The sequence below is a fragment of the Oppia nitens genome, unplaced genomic scaffold (assembly GCF_028296485.1).
Source record: "Oppia nitens isolate AA-2021 unplaced genomic scaffold, nextdenovo-longstitch-racon4-pilon3 scaffold18_pilon_pilon_pilon, whole genome shotgun sequence".
NCBI lineage: Eukaryota > Metazoa > Arthropoda > Arachnida > Sarcoptiformes > Oppiidae > Oppia > Oppia nitens.
The window spans coordinates 1,709,433-1,730,189 of NW_026533197.1; the positions used below are offsets into that span (position 1 = coordinate 1,709,433).

At 23.2% G+C, this 20,757-nt stretch overlaps 4 protein-coding genes across 6 annotated transcripts; 2 read left to right on the plus strand and 2 right to left on the minus strand.

Moving 5' to 3' along the window:
* Window positions 1-3,564: 3,564 nt before the first annotated feature.
* Window positions 3,565-4,915, minus strand: LOC128965747 (endoplasmic reticulum-Golgi intermediate compartment protein 1-like). 2 transcript variants are annotated; one of them, XM_054312507.1, is made up of 6 exons: window positions 4,817-4,915; window positions 4,617-4,751; window positions 4,470-4,558; window positions 4,121-4,411; window positions 3,912-4,065; window positions 3,566-3,845 (listed from the first exon to the last, which is right to left on the minus strand). In XM_054312507.1, the coding sequence occupies exons 1-6, from the start codon at window positions 4,834-4,836 to the stop codon at window positions 3,668-3,670; spliced, it is 867 nt and encodes a 288-aa protein (XP_054168482.1). In that variant the 5' UTR covers window positions 4,837-4,915; the 3' UTR covers window positions 3,566-3,667. The 2 variants fall into 2 exon arrangements, with proteins under 2 accessions (XP_054168481.1, XP_054168482.1); XM_054312506.1 differs by having other exon boundaries at window positions 3,565-3,845; window positions 4,617-4,915.
* A 1,849-nt stretch (window positions 4,916-6,764) lies between these two features.
* Window positions 6,765-15,643, plus strand: LOC128965691 (dual specificity protein phosphatase 1-like). The gene is made up of 4 exons (XM_054312438.1): window positions 6,765-7,239; window positions 7,318-7,511; window positions 9,148-9,603; window positions 15,099-15,643. Exons 1-4 carry the CDS (start codon window positions 6,977-6,979, stop codon window positions 15,596-15,598), a joined length of 1,413 nt encoding a protein of 470 aa, XP_054168413.1. The 5' UTR covers window positions 6,765-6,976; the 3' UTR covers window positions 15,599-15,643.
* A 1,886-nt stretch (window positions 15,644-17,529) lies between these two features.
* Window positions 17,530-19,127, minus strand: LOC128965682 (protein shifted-like). 2 transcript variants are annotated; one of them, XM_054312425.1, is made up of 6 exons: window positions 18,822-19,127; window positions 18,300-18,767; window positions 18,184-18,210; window positions 18,025-18,116; window positions 17,876-17,964; window positions 17,530-17,811 (listed from the first exon to the last, which is right to left on the minus strand). In XM_054312425.1, the coding sequence occupies exons 1-6, from the start codon at window positions 18,997-18,999 to the stop codon at window positions 17,628-17,630; spliced, it is 1,038 nt and encodes a 345-aa protein (XP_054168400.1). In that variant the 5' UTR covers window positions 19,000-19,127; the 3' UTR covers window positions 17,530-17,627. The 2 variants fall into 2 exon arrangements, with proteins under 2 accessions (XP_054168400.1, XP_054168401.1); XM_054312426.1 differs by lacking the exon at window positions 18,184-18,210.
* A 192-nt stretch (window positions 19,128-19,319) lies between these two features.
* LOC128965897 (exosome complex component CSL4-like) lies at window positions 19,320-20,127 on the plus strand. Its single transcript, XM_054312674.1, has 4 exons — window positions 19,320-19,353; window positions 19,442-19,563; window positions 19,617-19,947; window positions 20,009-20,127. The coding sequence occupies exons 1-4, from the start codon at window positions 19,320-19,322 to the stop codon at window positions 20,125-20,127; spliced, it is 606 nt and encodes a 201-aa protein (XP_054168649.1).
* The last annotated feature ends 630 nt before the right edge of the window (window positions 20,128-20,757 follow it).

Here is a 20,757-nt window from a genome sequence, read left to right on the forward strand (position 1 = left end):
CGGTGACCTGTGTTTAGCAATAAGAATGGCCTTAAAATGAGTTTTATTTCTCTTTCCCTCAAATTTGCTAATTATAAGACAGGTTTGAATTGAGACGATATTTGGCTAAATTAGACACTACTCGAGTCAATTAAGACTAGTCTTTATCATTATTAACATTTATTTTCATATATTTATATACACATATTTTTATTTATATTTAAATTTTGACTATCATATAACAAAACAGATCAATAAATAGTTAATTATAAGACAACATTAATTACATATGAAGTTGTAATCAAAAACTGTGATTTGAATAATCGCAACAATTAATAATTAACAAGAAAGTGATTGTAATTATAAGTACTTCAAATCAAATGCATTGTTACTCTAAATTTATCCTTTTGTTGAAATTAAATCAATTCATATCTTAATTATATACACTTTAAATTATATAATATAACAACATTATATATACTGTATAATATATATAATAAATTAGTCACAATTATGATTATATTTGAATGAAATTATAAAGAAAGAGTCGACAATCACTTGATTTCTAACAATAACAACAACTAATACTATACAACAAAAACAATATTAAATTTATTTTTCAATTCAAATTTTCATATTATGAATGAGAAATAGTGTGACTAATAATTGATATTTTGACGATATAAAAATATAAACTTTATTTAATTACTATTTATTGAAAAATGTTTAATGGTAAAAATAATAATAATAATAACCAGTTAGTTATGAGGTAGTAATGATTGTTTTATATAAATTCTTACATTAATTGTTAATATTTTGTAATAACTGTTGTGAAGGGAATATCTTACGATTAATTAAGTCAATGTCTTATTATATTTAATAAAAATATTAGATAATTTGGTTAGCACTTAGATAACTTATTAATACAATTTAACATTGATTGATATAAACTAAAAACCATTTCATAAGTTATTTAATTAGGAAACATTTCGAGTCAATTATTAATAGCATTAAAAATAGGCAAGAATTTGGTTTTAATAACATTAATATTAATAAAATTATTGTTAAACAATTTTTTTTAAAATATTAACTTATTATTGAAGTAGCAAATAGTCATCTGTCCAATTAACCCAATAATAATTTTGTAATTGAAGTTAGAAAATCCGGTGCAGTTTTACATATATATATATATATATATATATATATATTTATTTATTTATTGATAATTTTATTAATTATTTTTGAGTCAATTTTTTCTCTTCAAGTATGAAGAGATATGATTTATTAATTTTAAAAACTTGTAATGTGTTGGCATAAATGTTTTAAACTAATTTTGTGTGGGATTTTTGAAATCACATAAAAATTTTTACTTTTTTTAGGAAACAAAACATATTTATTATATGACATTAAACTTATAAACCAATAACGTATAACATATTATATACACAGTATATATAAAAGTGAGGAATCATTTTATTTTTGCTGAAGTCGTTATTATATTTCTTGATATATCTGTTATAATATCTATATTTAAGAACTTTTTTTGATATTAATAATACTTTTTAATACTGAATTAAATTTTTTAAATTTAGTTTTTATTGGATTGTAAAAACTTAAACAAAATACATTTGATCTTAGAAAACAATTTTTGTAATTACCGTTAAATTTACAGATTTTTAATGTTTTATGCGTATGATATATATAATATATATCTTTTTTGAACTAACTATAAAATATGTAATAAAACTTTTTTTAATACTTTATTATGTGATGATTACTTACCATTTTTAAGCTGTATTTCAATTTTAACATTTATGTTAAAAACTAAAATGAAATTGATAAGTTAAAAACTTATTTATAATGTTAATGCAATCAATTTCATTCAATTGATATTATTATTGATTAGACAAATGTTGCTTAAAAATATGGTTTTATGTAATCATTAGTAAAGATCAATGTTTTCTATAATTCTTAATTAGAAAACCAACGATTTAATCACTCCCTTAAACTATTTATATATAATATTTGTTAATTAATTTTATAGCATTTTCCTAACTTATTAAATATGTTTTATATATATATCTTTTTTCACTACTTGTTATTTAAATTTTTTCTTACGGTGCTATCAATTGTAATATAAGTTAATTTTTTTTAATTCATGGTATAAACAAATATTATGACAAACATCAACAATAATAAGTCACAAATCAATGTCTTATAATTAAAAGACTATATTTTTCATTTTATTTAATATTAAGTTTTATTTAAAACATTTTTTGACTTTTTTTTACTTGTTTTTCATATGATTGCACATTTGATGCAATCATTTAATTAGATTTATATTATTAAAATAATTATATAATTAATTAAAATTGTAAATTTAACTTACTTTAGACAAACTTATGGCAACATTTGTCTGTTAACTCGAGGACACTAATTTTTTTTCATTAATACAATAATTGAACTCATAGTTAAACTACCAGTGCTAAGGGATGTTGATGTTAGGGTTAGATATTAGCTAAACCATAATTGTTTATTAAAGTTTTAAATTGAAGTATTAATTTAGTTTAACTATGAATACAATTGTATTGATGTGTCAGCAAAACATTAGTGTTCATAAGTTAAACTTACATTTGAATTATTATATATGATATCGACTTAAAATTATTACCGGTATACATTTTATAATTTATTTATAGTATATTTCATATTCAATGAGTGATGAAATGCATATGATTAATTTATTATTATTATAAATATAATTAATAGTATCTTTTTGAAACAAAACATATTTTACAAAAATTGTTATTTGTAACAAAACACAACACTTTGATTCAAATTAAACACAAATACAATTAACACAAAATAAAACTAATAACTTGTAAGTCAATTACTGTGCAATAGTTGTGTCATTTTTGCTACACATTTATTTAAACACATATTTAAATATTTCTACTAAATATTTGCTTATAATATAATATTATAATTGAATCATACTTAACAGAGTATGTTTATAAATTTAATTATCAATTATTTATACACCCATTTTTAGTCAATTATTGGGTCATTTCTAATACAGTAGTCAATAGTCAAGAATTTATTGATTTATTTTTTTTTTGAGAAAGTTCTCAGTATTAATTAATATTTATTTAATATTAATTTTATATAAATCAATTTTTGTTTGAGTGCCTATATAGTATATACAGTATATTATATTAATTAATAGCTAAACTTTGTTTATTCATTTAATTTTTATACATTATTATTATTGTTGTAACAAATACTGAGAATTAATCTCATGTTTTATATATAAATATATATTATTGTAGTTTTTATTTTTGTTTTTAAGCTTTTGTATGTTTTATATAGAATTTGATGATAGAATTGAATGCTTTTTTAAATTAACAATTTGTTTCTATAGAAGTCATGTTATTATATAAATCCATTGATAAATATTCTCAACTTTTTTAAAACCATTTATTATAATTGTTTTTATTTGACGGTTTTTTGGATTTAACTTTTATTGTAATTTATTAAACTGTAAATCAATGTAATCATTGAATTTTTGAATTAAAAGCCTGCAATGATTAAGAAAGTGTAAAATAATTTATTTATTCATATTTTGATAACACATTACTTTGAGTATAATTTAATAAATAATATAAAGTGATAAATAAACTAAACTAAACTAGCTAAGTTTTCCTAATTCAAATTTCCTGAAAACATTAGATGCCGTAAAAATGATTGAGTCTATAATACCGGCAACACTAAAGGTACCACCAATTATAGCGCATATCATCGTTAAAAAACTATACAATGGTTTACGTTTTCGCGTATATTTGACTGTTATTGGTGTCAAATCATATCTAAGAAATGGTAAGATTGATATTGTTATACAAATGAAAATATTCAAACAATAATTATTTGCTAACCGGAACCAAATGGCAGGCATACCAATGCCGTGATGTGTGAACGCTATATGGCTTTTATAAGCATAAGTGTATTGAAAACCATTAGCATAATTGCCACTCAAGTCATCATATATTGTCGGCACAATCTTTATGTGGTATTCATGCGATTCAATGGCTAATAATACATAAATAATATCAATTGATATATTTATCAATTAAATAATACATACCTTCGGCTTTAGTTTTATCCATAGATTTAAGTGGATTGAAGTTTGCGTTAATATCGAAATATTGCATTTCATCACCAAAACTAATCTCATGGATCAAATGAGTCATATCTATAGATTCTGGTTGTTTATGAGCCGAATGAGTGGAAACGTGGAAATTTCCCGCAACTCTATTGATTTGAAACCGACTTTCAAACCGACATCCAATACCACTTTCAATCTCAAACTTTTCGGTATTTTCAATAAACCCGACCTCATGTCTGCCATTATCGTCTTGTATGTCCAGTCCAATCACTATTCAATATAACATTAGGTATTACATCACATTACAAGTCTTGTAATTATCACTCACCACTACAAGACAGTCGTGGCAATGATATGTTTAAACGCACCGATATTTTATTATTTTCACCGATATTGTCGACAAAGAGTTCACTGCTTCTGCAATTGATATATCAATAATTAAGTCAAATATCATATCATATCATATGAGTCATACACTTCGGTTGATATAAAGGCAACCAATTCAGCGATAAAGAGATAACTTATTATAAGTAAACAACAGATGGATATGAAAGCGCCGGTCACTGTTGGTTGAGTCAAGTCTTGAGGAATCTTACGATACACATCCAGACTGTCAACAATTATACCATTTATTATCATTACAGACATTAACAGACATTACAATCATTACTATACCGGCGGACATCAAAAGCCATCGTTTATATAATTAATAACACAATCACTGCTATTGAGTACACGTGGAGTCATATATGATATTAATATAACTTTACTTACAGTCTATTGTTTACTCATTATATTCATTATATACTGTACTATACTCTACAATATTGTCAAACAATTATCATGTTTTTAGTTTTACATTAATTCACATTTTTTTTTATTTCATTTTAAAATTTATATTTCTAAACAAATGGTTTAAAATTTAATAAAATTTATGGTTTATTAAAAGTTATTAATTAATTGCATCATTTATTTACATAACAAGATTTTGCGTTAATAATAATAAATAACAAACAGTATTACAAACAGTATTAATATATGTTATAATTTTGTTGACGTTTTCTATAAAAAAAGATTCAAACAGTAAAATGCCATAAATTTTAATCAATAATTACATAGAAATTACTAATTAGTCAATATTTGAGAGCCAATAGTAATGCTAACAGATTTAATAATTAATTTTTAACTGTAGTTAAGATTATTTAAATTGTAGTTTTAAACATATAATTAAAATTTATAATAATTATCTTATTTTTAATTATTTTTATGCAAAAATAGAAAAAATATTTACAATAAAATTTATAATATCATAGATATTTGTTTCATTACATATTAATATTATTGTAATATAAAATAATTTTTAACACTTTATTATATTTTACACATTACAATTGTACTAATGTATTTAATAATTATTTTATTTTCATATCACTTAAATTATTGTTAATTTATTGTAAAATATTTGTTGTGTATGAGATTATGTTATCTAATCTCATATTACCCCACAATAAGCCTATAATGTAGTGTACTGTACTGTAGTCCAAACAATGACCGGTAATTAATGGTCAGTCATAGATCAATGAAAGGCTTTTTTAAATGATTAATACTGTATATCATATAATAATATAAATTAAATTAACTAAAATAGATACACATTATTTATAATTTTTAATATAACTTATTGTTATGTATAAAATACAAGTATTTACTTAATAAATACTATAGAATATATTCCTTAATATGTGGTTTGTATTGAAAAATATGTATGACTTGAAAATTATGGATTTTTTATTCATTAATTTTTTTTGTATATTATGTTTTGCAAAGAGTTTGTAAGTTAATATTAAATTCAAATAAATCCTTTAAAGCTTCAAAAAATCTACTGTACTTTATATAAATAAAATAAAAAGTGTATATAAATTTGTGTTTGTGTATGTGTGTGTATGTGTGTGTATGTGTGTGTATGTGTGTGTATGTGTGTGTATGTGTGTGTATGTGTGTGTATGTGTGTGTATGTGTGTGTATGTGTGTGTATGTGTGTGTATGTGTGTGTATGTGTGTGTATGTGTGTGTATGTGTGTGTATGTGTGTGTATGTGTGTGTATGTGTGTGTATGTGTGTGTGTGTGTGTATGTGTGTGTATGTGTGTGTATGTGTGTGTATGTGTGTGTATGTGTGTGTATGTGTGTGTATGTGTGTGTATGTGTGTGTATGTGTGTGTATGTGTGTGTGTGTGTGTGTGTGTGTGTATGTGTGTGTATGTGTGTGTATGTGTGTGTATGTGTGTGTATGTGTGTGTATGTGTGTGTATGTGTGTGTATGTGTGTGTATGTGTGTGTATGTGTGTGTATGTGTGTGTATGTGTGTGTATGTGTGTGTATGTGTGTGTATGTGTGTGTATGTGTGTGTATGTGTGTGTGTGTGTGTGTGTGTGTGTGTGTGTGTGTGTGTGTGTGTGTATGTTTGTGTGTATGTGTGTGTGTGTGTGTGTGTGTGTGTGTGTGTGTGTGTGTGTGTGTGTGTGTGTGTGTGTGTGTGTGTGTGTGTGTGTAGCGCATGTATAGATTGTGCGCAATGATGTAGTATTAAATGTTAGGCGCAATCATAACATTGATAGCAATGATAGCAAACATTTCATTCATTGAATGCTTTGTTGCATTCATTCATTGATTCATTCATAAGATGACTCTCTTTACTAGTGATTTAGTGTTTGTAGTGAAAAGTGTTTATCAATGAATTGTATTACAATTATTGAATTGATATGAAATGTATGTTTGATGACCAATAAGGGTATGCCTACTATTGGTACGGAACATACAAGTGTTAGTATAAGTTATGCCTATATGTAGAGCATTGACAAGTGGTAAACAATTGCACCAATCATTGTATGGCCAGAATCGGCAATTGTCTATTTCGACAATGATGTCGACCACTTTGATTCCGATTTCATGTGACCACTTAAGACAACTTATTGAACTAATGCTTAGCAATGAAGACACTCCAACCAATGTCCTTATTCTTGACTGCAGACCATTTCTCATTCATAATGACTCACATATTGCCAAATCTATTAATATTCACTGTCCGGCCATCATTAGGTGTGTCCTATATTATCTATTTTCTCTCCTTCTATACATAAATTGATTGATACTAATTAGTGATTGTTTTTATCACAGACGAAGAACTGGTAATCGATTGCCATTGAGAACAATAATACCGGACCAACAAATCAGAGACAGACTTTTAGCTGACTTTTATTATCCAATTGTTTTATATGAAGAGTCAGATATTGGTTGCGATACAATTGGCAATTATGTATCTCAATGTCTTCAACATGAAGTTGGACTTAAAAATGTTCACTTTCTTCAAGGTTTGTCTAATGATTTTATTATTAATATTAATACAGTATTTGTTTTGTTAATAATATATATTTTACAAGTGATGTATACTGAAAATCATATAATTTGTATATAATATAAGATGTTTTTTTGTATGAGTTTAAAGCTTGATATAATTATATACAAAATACTGTATTTGAAAAATGCAATAGTAAATTATTTGTATAATATAGGTAATTATATCAAATTTACTGTATAATACTGTAGATTAAATAATATAAAATTTGCTCAAATAATAGAAATACCGATATACTGGTAACTGTTTTTTATCAAATTATTTATATGAATATATAAATCAATAACCAATTCAAGACATACTGTTATCTGAAATGTTTAATAGATTTAGTCATTACTTCCGATTGATTGACTGTCTCAGGCTTTGCACTCATTTATAAAATTATTATCATTTTGAATAAATAAAATATATTATATAAAAAATTTTAAGTAGTAATTAAAATTTTAATGATAAATTAAATAAATATTTTATTAAACGATTTCAAGTTAAATAATATAACTTATTAAAAAATTTATATAAATATAATGTGATATAATTAAATATAAACCCAAATTATTGTTTAAAATATCAACAAATACATACATTTTAGTGAATGAATGGCAATAATACTGTAGTAAAAGTTATGTAAAAATATAGTATAGCCAAACACACCTACACATCCTTTCATTGACATTGATTATCACTACTTAATCATATTTAGGTTTTATATTTTATAAGAAACCAGTTTCATGTTTAACTTATAATATTTAAATAATATACAATCATATATAATATATATAATATTTATATATTATATTGAGAACAATAATACCGGACTAACAAATCAGAGACTGACTTTTATATATAAATTGTTATTATTATTATATTAATGTATTATAGTTATCATATGTGTCATGTTATCAATGATCCGTTTGACAATATAATTATAAACAACTTATTTACTAAATTTATCAATTTCTTATATATTGAAATTTTATAATTTAATAATGGATTATCTAATAAATTAATTAAAATACTTGTTATAACAATAATTTATTATCTTTACATATGCATTTGTATTATCTTACATAATATCACTTAATTTGATTAATTAAATATTTTTATATACATTTAAATAGTTTAATTTAATTATAATTTAAAAGTAAACAAATTGTTTGTGATAACTGTATAGAGATATCTTAAATAATTATTTATATGATATAATTTAGTATAAGACTAGAAAAGTATAAAATTTGGAACATAAATAAAAAATAGTGAATATATTATACATTATATATATATAATAAAATTGAGTCTTTAATGTTACACAATCTTTAACTTTCAGTTTTAATAAAATAAATTAATTATTGTTATTAATTATGTTATATGATTAGTTAGCATATTATAAATTAATTATATAATATAATTTTAATATGTAATAACTTATTTTTTAAAATGAAAATGGATTACATAAAACCTATTTAAAATGTGATTTTAATATCGTATTTTCATTAATATATGTATTGATCAAATTATTGTACTGTATATACTGTACATTAGTTGCCATAACTTTAAAACATATTATTTAAAGATTGATATTTTTTGATTGATAGGTGGTTTTGTCACATTTCAACAATTATTTCCATATTTTTGCACAAAAGGCTCAACATTTTCTAATCCTTTAAACACATTGAGTTCGGTTAACATTTCTAGTCGGAGTCCAGTTGGTACCCATAGCCATACCTGGCCTTTGAAGTCGACACCTAAAGGAGTGTTGACTCCACGGACTCCTAAAAATAATAATCTTAGCGTTGATGTGACGGCACCTCTAAGTTTTGGCAGCGAACAGGCAGAACCTGTTGAGATACTTCCATATCTATATCTCGGCAGTGAATATCACGCTTCATGTAAAGCAATGCTTAAAAATATAGGAATTACAGCTCTACTCAATGTATCGCATACCTGTCCCAACCATTTTCAGGATTGCTTTATATATAAATCAATTCCTATTGAAGACTCAAAGAGTGAAGATATTAGTATTTGGTTCAGTGAAGCCATCGATTTCATAGGTATTATATTTTTAGTTATTATTGATTTATAATTTATTCATTTAAACATTTTATTTATAAATAATATTAGTCTAATTTATTTTATTTATTTCAAACTTGAAAATCTTTTACATGAAAAATAGCATAAATTAATATTAGTCATTTATAATATTGTTGTTTATATCTACTGTAATTATATAATTTAATGTATATATAAATTATATATAAATGACATGTTTAAAAATCAATATCAGTTTATTTAGTAATATTTTCAAATTCAAAATTATATTAATACAGTATAATCAATACTTAAAATATATAAATTAAGATATATTAGTTATCAATATTTCAATCAATCAATATACAGTATACATTTTTATCAATAAATATTGTTTTAAAGTAATTGTCATCAAATGTGAATTAGTCAATTATATGTAATTAGTTTTTTTTATTAAGTATTTTATTATAGTATTAAGACTATGTATAGACTTATTATTAATCAAATTATAGTTATATTCACTTAAATTACATTAACTAACAATATATATATATAGTTCCGTTAAAAGCATTGTATGAATTAAATCATATTTAAACAATTATTTTCCTGTCAAAAACGTAAAAATATCAAACATTTCAATATTTGTAACAATATTTCAATCTTTATTTGATTTTTACCAGCCTTTGATTAAACTTCCAGTCAATTATTAAAAAACATTTTTTGAATATGTATTTATAAACAATATACAGTAATATAGTTTAAATAAATGACAAATATTTTGATTATACGTTGTTTGTCGTATTAGTAATAGTATGAATACAATAAATAATACGTTGAATAAATATATGATTAATTTATCTAAAAAATGCCACAATCAACGTGTTATTCCCACACTAACGCAAATACATATATTTATTGAATTAAACGACAAAACAGACTTCCGGCACATATTATACATATAAACAGTTGTCGGACTTCCTGTCCATCCAAATGCTTAAAGTTCACATTCACTCATATTTACAGACAGATGTGTCTCTTATTTATATATAGAGGAAGTGATTAGATTATGTTCCCGACACGTGTCCGACACCAACACCCCCGACACACACACACACACACACATCCTAACCGTTTGATATACAGTACTCAAGTATTACTATTATGCAATGTTTATTGTATTGAAAATATAATATTACATACTTGTTATATTCAATTATTTTAATTTACATAAATAAATTTAAAATATAATACATTGACTATTTATCAGCATATTTTGTACTAACATTTATTTCATTTAATTGTAAATTGAACTATCGATTAAAATCCATAACTCAATTAAATTTAACAAATTGTTAATACAAAATAAATTTAATATTATTTTTAATACTTAGAATATCTTACTTTGATTATATATTTTTTAAAAATAATAAAATTGATATTTGATATTATTTATTATTAAAAAATGCATTTTATTGTACTACTGTATTACTTCTACTACTATGTAATATCAAATTAATTATAGTATTGATGATATATATATTTATGTTCGACATTAAATTTTTAATGAAAACATAAATATAATTTAAAAGGCAACATACGATAAATTAACAATTGATTTATAGATAGTATTCATAATATATACTTTTTATTGAATTGAATTTATTATTTTTTATCTTTCTGACTAAAAATCAGCATTAATTAAAAATATTATTGCCGATTGTGACCAAACCTATAGTTATATTAAACACAATAACTTATTAGTAATATAAAACTCATTAATTCTGTGACGGATAGTGTGAAAGATTTATTTTGTGACTCACAAATATGATCTGGGTACTTTAAACATATTAAAATGTTTTTCAGAGGAATATAAAAATAATATTTATAATATATCGATTTGTTATAATTAAAATGGATATTTTTATTAAAATGATATATATATATATATAAAGTGAAAATTTCAATTGTCATAAAAAGTGTCATGGTATTTTGTGTTGCTGTTAATTTTAATAAATACTATATTTAAAATAGAACAAATCATCTATACAAAGTAATTTATTAGCTAAATTAAAATTTGAAATTTACAAAATAAATTATAATAAATATTTAATAAATTGAACAACAATTATTGATAAAAATTATAATTGGGAAATTTTAATTTGAAAATATTTCTAATTTTAAACAATTTAGTAAATTACTTTGTATAGAAGATTTCTTTTATTTTAAATATAGTATTTATTTAAATTAACAGCAACACAAAATACCATGACACTTTTATGACAGATTGAAAATTTCATTTTTTTTGTTGATCAATATTACTATTCAAAAACTAATAAATATTTCTTAAAATGCCAAAAGACGTGTCCAATTATTTTAAAATAAATTTAATATTGTTTTTACAAAATTCAAATATCTCATAGTTTTTGAGATATTGAACATAACCTTAGTTAGACTACCACTGCTTATGTAAATTATAAATAGTAATATCATTGTAAACGTTAGTTTTATCAAAAAACCATAGTTGCAAATAAAATATTAAATTCTTGTCCAGAGATAAGTTATTCCCATAGAATTATTTCCACCTATTTTGTGGCCGATTTTATATACAGTATTTTACAATTCCAACTATTGGTTTTTGAAGGTTAATATTGTTAATATCAAAAAATATACCATAAAATTAAATCAAATTTCACTAAAATATAAGAAGACTTCCAAAAAATTACTATAAAATTTTTAAGAAAATATAATTAATAATGTACTGTACTATACATTGTACACACACACACACACACACACACACACACACACACACACACACGGTATACAAACAATGTACATGTAATGCATTGCACATAATTTACTGTAGTGACAATTGCATATGTTTGACACATTAAACTCTATAACTGGACTAATAAAGTATAAAAATTAATATTTTAAAAATTGAATTAAAAAGTCCATGGTAAATTTTGTACAGGGTAAACTTGTATTAATACATTAACGGTAAAAAATTGAATTAGAGTTATCACTGAGAGAGCTATAGTTAGTATACAGATATGCAGATAAGTGATAGATAAGGCATAAAATTTTGGATTTTCTATCAAATTGGTCTAAATTTAATTGATTCCATGTTATTATCAATGATTTAAACAGTAGTCTAATAGTAACCTCCAGTATGTGTTTAAAGCCTCGTTCGCAAAGTGGTATCATATGATAGTACAGTTCATATCATACATTAAAACTTACTATTAATACCATTATATCAAACGTCACTAAAATGCATAGTTTGCACAAAATTTTATTCATTCATTTTATCGCTCAACTCATTCATATACAGTACCGGTTATACAGTATATGATATACATATTATATATATATACTCTTAAAAATATCATTACTAAACTACTATAATTATGTAAATTAATTTATAGAAGTATATTTTAACTAATAATTTGAATTTTTTTTAAATGAGTAATCGATTATTTAAATTATTAAACATTAAAAATATATAATTGTTTATGAAATTTGATTTTACAATTCTATATGATATTAATTGATTTACATTTACTTAGTAATTGCTGTTACAATTGTTAACATGAAATAAACTACAATACTTTAATATATAAAATATACAAATATTAATACATCAATAAATAAAAATTAGTTCTTATAAATTTACTAAAAATATTTTTAAACTACTATTTTTTAACGTTTTCTAAAAATAATTGTAATATATATTTTGATGAACAATTAGTCAATAGTGTCTATATAGATGACAGTATATAATTAAAGCCATTTTGTTAAGCTTTAATAATATTTTGAGTATATATTAGAGTGCTATCGCTTCTCAGGTCAAGGAAAGCTAACTGAGCGCTGAATTGACCTAAATTGCAGTTTCGTAGTCATGACTACACTCCATGTTTTCATTGATTAAATTCTGTGAATATTTTTGAAAGAAACTCCAGAATAACGTTATATGAGTTATAGTCATAAATGAATTATAGGTATCAATATATAGGAGCGATATATAAGCGACAAATGATGACTGACATCAAAATAATATTTTATTGATTGTAAACCAATATTATTAAATAAATCATTCAAATTCTTATTTCTAATGTTTCTTATTTACACCAAAAAACAATTATTTTTTATTTAAGATTTTTTATGTCCACCGAACTTGATTTACGGACACTATTTCCGAAATTTTATAATTATAATTAACTATTTTGCATTTATTTGTAATTATAACAATTTAATATCATTATTTAATACATTTATAATTATATCTCTAATAGTCAATACATTACTTGCTTATAATATTTTAGTCTTAATTTGCCATTTATTTAATTTCATATACATTATCTATACATCAATTTTTTATTTGAAGCATAACTTTTTCTTTATTGTTGACGTAATAATAATAATTGATATTAACATTGTTTAACAACTCAGGTAGATCTCCAGGTAATAAAATGTGTTAACTCAGCACACGTCCAACAATACTCTAATAAATTTTGTAAAATTTTTATTTGATTATTGTTTTTCTATAATTTAACATAAAAATTAAATTTAAAAAACTAAAATTACAAATTACATTATATTAAACTTTAGTTATTTAATAATTGATATATTAATGTACAAAAATAATAGTTAATTTTAGTATTTTATACCCCGGAAGAAATAAATGTGTAATAACTTAAAAACTATTATAGATATTTAAACCAAATAAAGTTTAAAATAACAAGGTATAACTGCAGTTTATTATTGTAATTTTTAATAATTTTTTACCCCCAACATTAAGGAGGCGGGGAATTTTGTTCACATTTAATTTAATTAAAAATTTCGATAAATACCTTTTTTAAAGAAAACCAATTAAAATAAATAAAAAATAAAAATATATTTTCTCTATTTTAGTGTCTAAATTGTAATGAAATAATCTAGAAATTTATCTCTCAAAGCATAAATGAAAAAATAATAATTAGTAAAATGAGATATTTTTTATGTTTTTTCACTATATTTTTGAAAAAGTCTCCGCCTCCTTAATGTTGAGGGGGTAAAAAATTATTAAAAATTACAATAATAAACCGCAGTTATACCTTGTTATTTTAAACTTTATTTGGTTTAAATATCAATAATAGTTTTTAAGTTATTAGACATCTATTTCTTCCGGGGTATAAAATACACACTACTGTACTACTATTATAAACTTAATTATAACTAATTTCTTAATAACAAAAGTTAAAAATATTGATTGAATGTTGAAAAGTTGATAAATTATATTGTTATGTATTGTAACCCCACAGCTAAAGCAATTTTGTAATACATTTTTGTGTCAATTTATTACAATTGCTCTAATTGTATGATTTTAACAAAATTTCAACTTTAGTGACTATTTTATGTTTTTTAATTATTTTTTTTAATTATTAGAGACATAACAGCATCAGTAATATATTAATTTGAATTTTTATTGATTTTCTAAATGATGTTGTTTTAAATTAATGTATTTTTTAATTAATAGATTGTGTTCGTAATTCAAATGGCAAAGTGTTGATCCATTGTCACGCGGGTATCAGTAGATCAGCCACAATATGTATGGCATACCTGATGGCAACCAAAAGGCTACGTATGGAAGAGGCTTATGAATATGTGAAATCTCGTCGTAAAATAATATCTCCAAACTTTAATTTTATGGGACAACTGCTTGGATTTGAAACTCAAGTTTTTTCACCAAACAATCCTTTAAGAGACCAAAAACAAGTTTTAATGGAACCATTGTCTCCATTATTATCAAAAATAGCCTCTTCATCGACATTTATTTCCAGCAAACAGACAACTCCTTTAGCTAAGACTTGTAGAGGCAGTTCAGCGCCTTCTTCACCATCAAGAATAAGAAGTGACTGCGAAAGACTTGTGTTTGACTTCACGAAAGTGCCATTCAATGACATTAATCAGTCTATTAGTCACTCCAATACATCACTTAAGTCTAGTCAAGTACTGGACAGTCCTATTCTTATGTAAACAATTTGATGCCATTTTTCATTGATTTAAACATATATAGCACCGACCACTTTATTATTAAAGATTTTACTAAATTTATATTATTTTAGATATTATATCATTAAGTCATTTAATTTAACAATATATATATATATATATAATTTATATATTTCAATAATATAAGAAAGCTATTTATTAAAATTTTATATATATATTATAATTTATATTAATATAAAGAAAATATTAATTAATATTAAATATTGTTGACTACATTTAAATATATTTACAAGAAATGATTACTAAATGTTGAATATTTTATAATTTTTATTAACTGTTTTTAATTGTTTGTCATTATATAAATTTATAAAATGTTTACTATAATATTAGTAAAAATATCTTAAATTTGTTACATACTTTTTTATTATACATCGAAGCAAATACAAATCAATCTTATTTGTTAAGTATGACATTAATTCATAAGAATATATAATTATTAAACTAATATTTAATATAATATTTATATGAAAAACAAATTTATATGATATAAATTAATATATTATAAAATGTCTCTATAATACAGATTTGTTACATATGTTGTTAGTAAACAAAATTCTAAAATTATATTATTATTATCTCTTACAATAAGATAGTAATAGTATATTCATAATTCTTGTTTTAATTTACAAAAAATATATTACATTACTATTTGCTAAAATGATAAAATAAACATTTCTGTTTAATATTAATTATACTACAGTATATATTAAATGCTGTATATATAATATATAATTTTGATATACAGTATATTATTTTGATTATTTATGAACGTTTTAATCTTAATCTTTAATACTTGTCTAATCAAATTAGTATAATAATGTCATTTAATTGTTCACATATACAGAATTTTTGTTCATATATTTATATGTATAATCACTATGACTTATATTGTATGAATGTATAATTATTTTATATAGAGTAACCATTTTATATTAGTGTTGTATAAAAATGTTATAATTACCAAATAATTGCTGAATTCTCTATACATAAATATTTTTATTTATTATTTTATTTATAATATTATTCAATAATTATACTAACTTATATATATATATTAATAGTTATATAATAAAGATATTAAATTGTTTAAATTTGGTTTACCTAATCGTATACTACTGTTAATCAAAGTTTATCTAGTATTTTATTTATTTCTATTTTACTACTGTATATTTTACATGTGTAATAGGTATTAATGGGTTAAATATCATTATGAAATATTATTACTTAATTTTCTAAATTTTGATTTTTCTGATGTTTAAATTAAACAACAATTACTAATAACTAATAACCAAAAGAATGGTATTAAATGAAGTTCAGTAGGAATTGCATCTCTGCTAATGTTTGCCACATTTGTCTAACCCTCACATAAAGTAATAAAGTTTTTGTTTATATAAATTGATAACTTTGTTCAATAGGGTTATCATTTGAATATTAGATATGATTCATGAAATTTATAAAAATGCTAATAATTTCCAGAAATGAAAACATTTTTAGTTCCATTAATATACTATAGTTATTGCTATGTATTTACCAGTAAATAGTAAATTAATTTTAAACATTAGGAATATAAAACATAATTACAATATAAGACATAATAAAAATTATAATAATAGTAAAGTAATTAAACTTTATAAAATAGAAAATATCTTGATTTTATTTATTTAAAATTTTATAATTACGTAATTGTTTGCTAATTACAGTTTATGAAATAATATTAAATATGAATTAAAATTATTATATCATGGTCATTAATTTATGTGATCAATAATAATTTAGAGATTTACATACAGTATGAATTATATTGCAATACAAAATAAATTGATTTATTGGTTTTATAATAATTTTTATTAAGATTGTTTTGAGTGACATTAGAGATATTTATTATTTTTGTTGAGTATATACAGTAGTTTTATAGTATTTTATATTTAAATGTTATTAATATATCAATAAATCACAGACTTTAATATCAAATTAAAAAATTAATGGTTTGTTTTCACACAAATTTCTTTCGTGACTTCTTTTTTGTGATTGGCTTTTCACTGGAAGTCTCTTCTGTATTGTCATCAATGAGTGATTCGCATTGAGAACCAATGAATCCTTTCCTACAACGACAACGGTTGACTCCAACACATCGACCACCATTAAGACAGGGGATAACACATTTCGAGTATTCACATCTATTAAAGATTAATATTAGGTAATATTAAATTATTAGTAAATAGTCATTCATTGAGTACATACCGGGGCCCGTAGTAACCTCTCCTACACCAACACATGTCTTTCTGAATACATTTGCCGCCATTCAAGCACTTCTCATGACATATACCTCCCTGTAATCAATAAAAACTCATAGACATAGTATACTAAATAATAGTTAAATAGTTACTAACTTCACAATAGAAGCCTTGAAATCCCTGAGCACAAGAGCACATTCCCGGTGCAACACAAGTGCCACCATTCATACATTGAGGATAACAAAGCGCTTAATTAATAACAAAAATTATTTTCATATTACAGTAAAATAACAATTAAATCATAAAAATAAATACCAGATTCACAAAATTTGCCCAAAAATCCTAATATTCATATAAAGTACATTTGATATGTTTATAATATATAAATAAATATTATAAATAATGTCAAATAATAGTAAATATGTGGTCACCTGTAGGACACTCGCAGATCTTGTTTGCATTGCATTTGCCATTTCCACACTTCTTATCACATTCAGGATCAGGTGTTCTGTCTGCACATTGTTTTTGTAGTTTTAGTCTGAGAGGAGTTCCCAAAAGATTTTCATTGTTAACTGTATTTATAATTCTTAAGCCAATACTAAAGGTTGCGATTCCAGTGATATTTCCAACACATGGTATCAAAACTTGGAAGACTTTGGCCTTTTTCGGTACTTTTCCTTTGGGTTCAATTGAAATGATTGGTTTACTCAGTATTTCTTCATTATATGAGACCAATTGATCGAAATCATATGAATACATTTTATTATCTCCCGATTTCCAGGTCAGATTTACCGAACTAACTTCATATGGTATGACCGGTAAATAGCGAGATAGGTTCGGGTCTAACACATACGGCAATACATTACCATCAAGAATGGCATAAATCTTCAGTGGAAAACCTATAAATTATATCAATTAATCATTCAATCAAATGGTGAAGTATATCAACAAACCGCTGAAGAATTGTTTGACTTGTTTTTCATCGATCCAAAGGCATATATCAGACTCACTCTTGGAGTTGATTGACAACTCATTGATTGTATTGACCACATCTGTTAAACCACTTATCAATACTACTGTCCATACAATATAAGACCAATTGTGGTCATTAACTAAATCAAAGCACAACATCACCTAAAAGTAGTTAATATTAACACATTTATCACTTGACTAATCATAATATCATTGATTCATATCTTCATTAAGTTTTTGTTTGCTTTTCACCACAATTTCATTCAAACAATACTTTTACGTAATTTTTGGTCAAATAAATATCAAATTTGTTTACAGTATTATTGAAATACTGTTTAAATTTATATGTAATGTATTAATAATAAATGATTAAAGTATTTATTAATTTGAATAATATATTAATTGTATTAATAATTGCAAATCAAATAACATTTTCTATACATATTTCATACATAATCTATATATTGTATACACAAGTAATGTCTAACACAAACACATTGTATTGTTTACCGGGTATTGAATATTAATATCATATATGATATACTTATTTGACTATTATTTGACTAATTAGTGAATTTAATGTAATTTAATGAATGATTAGGTGATTGTTTGGTTAAATGTGATGATCAGACAACTGGTCTGAACGGCACGTATGCTATTAATGGGTATATCTATGCATCGATGGCAGGAACTGTTGAATTGGTTCATAATAGTGATAATACGGTAGTTGTTTGACTTAAAGTAATTTAATTTGATTAATGATTATAAGTTTGCAGAAAACAATTGAAGTGTTGACCACTGAAGATAAGAGACATTTGTTACCACAAATGGGTTCAATAGTGACCTGTCGTGTGATAGCAATAACCCATAATGTGGTCCGTCTTAATATCCACTGTATTGATGGTCAAGTCCTTAAACAACCGTTTCGTGCGATTCTTAGAAGAGAAGAGATTTGTGAAGACGAGAAGCAAAAGGTGTCGATAAGTGATTCATTTGGTCCGTCGGATATAATTGTGGCCAAAGTTGTTGGTTTTGGAGAAAACAATAATTTTTTGGTTACCACAGCTCATAAAGAGTTGGGTGTTGTTGTCTCTCTTAACCATTCAGGTTGTCTAACATTTAACACAAATTTAATATTATATTGATTTATATTTTACACATTTAATAGGACTCCCAATGAAACCGATTAGTTGGACTCAAATGTTATGTCCGACTACTTATGTTAAGGAAAGACGAAAAGTGGCACAACTGGTCAGTACTTCAACTAATAATGATATCAATCAGTAAACAATTTTTTAATTATTTTTTTAAAACATTGAATAAATTGAAAACTTTATTGATTTGTATTTATAACATTAATAAATACATTGTTACAAATGCTATCAATTGTTACAATTTTGCAATAAAACGTTAAAACAATAATTACAGTACCGGTAATTTTAATTTAACAAATAATATCTTATTTTGATTAAATTCAATATATTTAAATCAAAATTTATTTGTATTATACAATATAATAATAAGAGAATATCAAATTTAATGAATTATTTTCAATTTAGTTTCAATAAATACACAAACAATTAAATAATGATTTGTTTGCTCAGTAAATGTTTTGATTTATATAATTATTTTTGTACTCATTTCTTATTATTAAATCCATGTCTGGATTTTCACATCCATTCTAATGATAATGGATTTAATTTTTTGAGCTTTTAATTAAAATATATATTATATTATATACTTTTGTTTAAACACATAAGATTATATTGAGCTAAATATAATCTGTATTAAAAATTAAATTGTTTATCAATTATTATAAATTTGTCAACAGGACATATTGTCATTGAGTGTCATTAAATTGTGATATATTTATAGATATGAAACAATTAATGTACTATAAATTATAATTAAAAAATT